This window comes from Miscanthus floridulus, chromosome 2, assembly GCF_019320115.1.
Source record: "Miscanthus floridulus cultivar M001 chromosome 2, ASM1932011v1, whole genome shotgun sequence".
NCBI classification, from domain to species: domain Eukaryota; kingdom Viridiplantae; phylum Streptophyta; class Magnoliopsida; order Poales; family Poaceae; genus Miscanthus; species Miscanthus floridulus.
The window spans coordinates 110,702,415-110,705,405 of NC_089581.1; the positions used below are offsets into that span (position 1 = coordinate 110,702,415).

The 2,991-nt window shown below is 47.5% G+C and overlaps 1 protein-coding gene across 1 annotated transcript; it reads left to right on the forward strand.

Moving 5' to 3' along the window:
- Positions 1-222: 222 nt before the first annotated feature.
- Positions 223-1,600, forward strand: LOC136536863 (uncharacterized). Its single transcript, XM_066529017.1, has 2 exons — positions 223-846; positions 1,358-1,600. Exons 1-2 carry the CDS (start codon positions 223-225, stop codon positions 1,598-1,600), a joined length of 867 nt encoding a protein of 288 aa, XP_066385114.1.
- Positions 1,601-2,991: the final 1,391 nt, after the last annotated feature.

Consider the following 2,991-nt stretch of genomic DNA (forward strand, 5'->3'; position numbering starts at 1 on the left):
TCGGGAAAGCCTCTCTTCCCCGAGTGCAATTCTTCCCCGAGTGCAACACTCGGGGAATTTTGCCTGACCCGTAGTGCCCGATTTTTGGCACTCGGGGAAGCCAGCGACACTCGAGGAATTTTGCCTCTCCCGTAGTGATAGCATCCTTCTCTCACCTCTCTCTCTCTCTATCATCCTCCACTCTCTCATTTCTCTCTAGATCTCCCAGCCATCTGGTGTACCATGGTTTTTCTAGTTTGGCAAGTCCTTGAAGCCAACCAGACTGCTCGCAGGGCATACCAGCGTGTTCTTTTTGAGAAGACCGGGCGGGATGTTGTCAAGAAGGTGATCTGCCTCCTCCTCTGGCTAGAGATGACCATGGGGTTCCAGGTCCTTGGCAGCGTGGCGACCATGGCGCCTGGCGACATCTCGCTCGCGCAGGTCATCATAGAAGCGTGCGCCGTGTACAACTACGTTCTCCATGGCTGCTACGAGCAGCCGGCACCCCTCGCGGACATCCCAACCATCGTGGCCCTCTGCGGCGTGCGTGGGGGTAGGCTTGTCGACGCGAGGTTCTTCATGTTCCACAAGGACATCGTTGCGCGTGGTGTTGCCTTCATCCGGGACACCTTTGCGGCGCTCATAGTCGATGACTACCTGCATGCGATGCTACGCCGGTTCAAAGACGATTCCAACTCGTTCTTGATCCCCACACCACTGCCCGCTCCAGAACTGATGGCGCCGTTCATCGTCCTCACAAGTTTGCCACCCGAAGACTGCCGAACAGCGTTTGTCGCCGTCCCCGAGTACGACCCTCTAAGCTCACAGGATATCCTGGAGTATTTTGAGAGGTACTCCCTCCGTCCCGTTTATTTGCATTTCTAGAGCTGAGCACGACAATCAAGATAGATGGAAAATTACCAAAATACTCCTACAGATGTAAGGCCGGTTGCAGTGGTGAACTGGCTGTGGGGGAGACGGAAGGGAGTTATAGGAAGCATCATTTCACGTGTTGAGGACAGCAGCCTTTTTTACTATTTTATTACGGCAAGGATGGGTCAGCGGCCACGAGCAACTTCTGGATGGGCCGACGATGGAGCCTCCATTTATTTGTCTTTTTGTGTGAGTATTTTTTATTGATTTTTTTGGTTGGACACGCTGGCGCTGTGTGGCTGTCATGTACGGATGATTGTCTAGTGCTGCACTGCTACAATGGTTCACGCCACTGCTACGCTCTGCTACTCCAAACGTGATCAATTAATTTGGGAAAAGTTTTGAACTCCAGACGTGCAAATAAACTAGGACGGAGGGAGTACGTGTGAATCTAGTTAGAAATGTGTTTTGACAACCACCAATACAAAACATTGTGGGTTACCAGGAGCAATCTGCTCTTGTTGCTGACATATGTATATGTGTGCACAATTTGATTCTTGAACTGCTAGGATTAATTTCATGCACGTATTGTGCAGAGCGGCCAGGTCCGGGGCAGGGGCCAAAGCACTGTGTCATTGTGTTCAGGAGCACCCAGCAGAGGGACGAGGCGATGTTCCACGAGACCGCGGCGTTCTTCAGGGTCAACAACGGCGATATGTGGGTGCAGCGCTACATGCCTCCTCTGTGAACTGTGCCCCATGCCGAGTCTGATCACTCTACCATGTATGTTTGTGCCGCCGCATATTGGCTGATCGGTGGTGCTACATACCAATAAATTGATTTGTTAGTCGTCGTTGTTGGTAAATCACTACCGGAAAACTGAACTTTACCGAGGGCCTGAGATTTTACCGAGTGCTTTTTATCGGGGCACTCGGCAAAATAATATTTTGCCGAGTGCCGCACTCGGTAAAATAAAGCACTCGGTAAAGGTGGATTTGTCGAGTGCTAGGCACTCGGTAAAGCTTGGCTCTCGACAAAACTGGCCTTTACCGAGTGCCGCGGCACTCGGCAAAGATCCCACTCGGTAAAAGGTGGCCGGCCCGTGACGGCGGCCACCTGCCGTCAGATTTTGCTGAGTGCCTAACGGCTGGCACTCGGCAAAATTTTTTTTATTTTTAAAAACTTATTTTGCCGAGTGCCAGCCTCAGGCACTCGGCAGATTTTTTTTCTTATTTTTTAAAAATATATTTTGCCGAGTGCCCTCTGGGCCAGCACTCGGTCACTCGGCAAAATATTTTTTTTTTATATTTTGGGCCCAAATTTTTTTCTGGGGCCTTGTGACAGTATTTCAAACTCTATTTTAAAATTTGGGGTAATTTTGACTTTTTTATATATTTCATTAGTTTATTTCGTTTCGTCGAATTTTTCGGGATATTTCAAATTTGAACCGCAGGTACATGGAATAATGGACTTTGGTCATCCAAAAATTGATACTCATGATATTTAGGGTATGTTAAGGCCGTATCCAGGAACTGACATGAAATCTCGAGCATCTCGTTGACGTAACATGTCGAGGTACTTTGATCATGTGATCACATGTGGAGATGTCTGGGTTTTTGGCATCCGACGTCACAACTTGCCCGAAACCTTCTCAATTTTTTACCACAGCCTCCACATGCGATAACACGACGCCTCGACAAGTTTCGTGATTTTTGGACTTCGTTTGCATTTTATATAATTTAAAATCACATTTCCGGCAAGTACCTCGACATGTTACGTCAATGAGATGCTCGAGATTTCATGTGAGTTCCTGGATACGGCCTAAACATATCCTAAATATCATGAGTATCAATTTTTGGATGACCAAAGTCCATTATTCCATGTTCCTGCAGTTCAAATTTGAAATATCCCAAAAAATTCGACGAAACGAAATAAACTAATGAAATATATAAAAAAAAGACAAAATTGCCCCAAATTTTAAAATAGAGTTTGAAATACTGTCACAAGGCCCCAGAAAAAAATTTGGGCCCAAAATAAAAAAAATATTTTGCCGGGTGCCATGCGGGGCACTCGGCAAAGTGGGCTTTGCCGGGTGCCGGCCCAGGGGGCACTCGGCAAAGTTGAAATAAAAAAAACAGT

What these genes read in the sequence shown, in the direction of transcription:
- LOC136536863 (XM_066529017.1), top strand. Translation starts at nt 223, where the DNA reads ATGGTTTTTCTAGTTTGGCAAGTCCTTGAAGCCAACCAGACTGCTCGC. An exon ending in AGAGGTACTCCCTCCGTCCC is followed by an intron (nt 847 to 1,357) that starts GTTTATTTGCAT and finishes GTGGGTTACCAG; the next exon opens with GAGCAATCTGCTCTTGTTGC.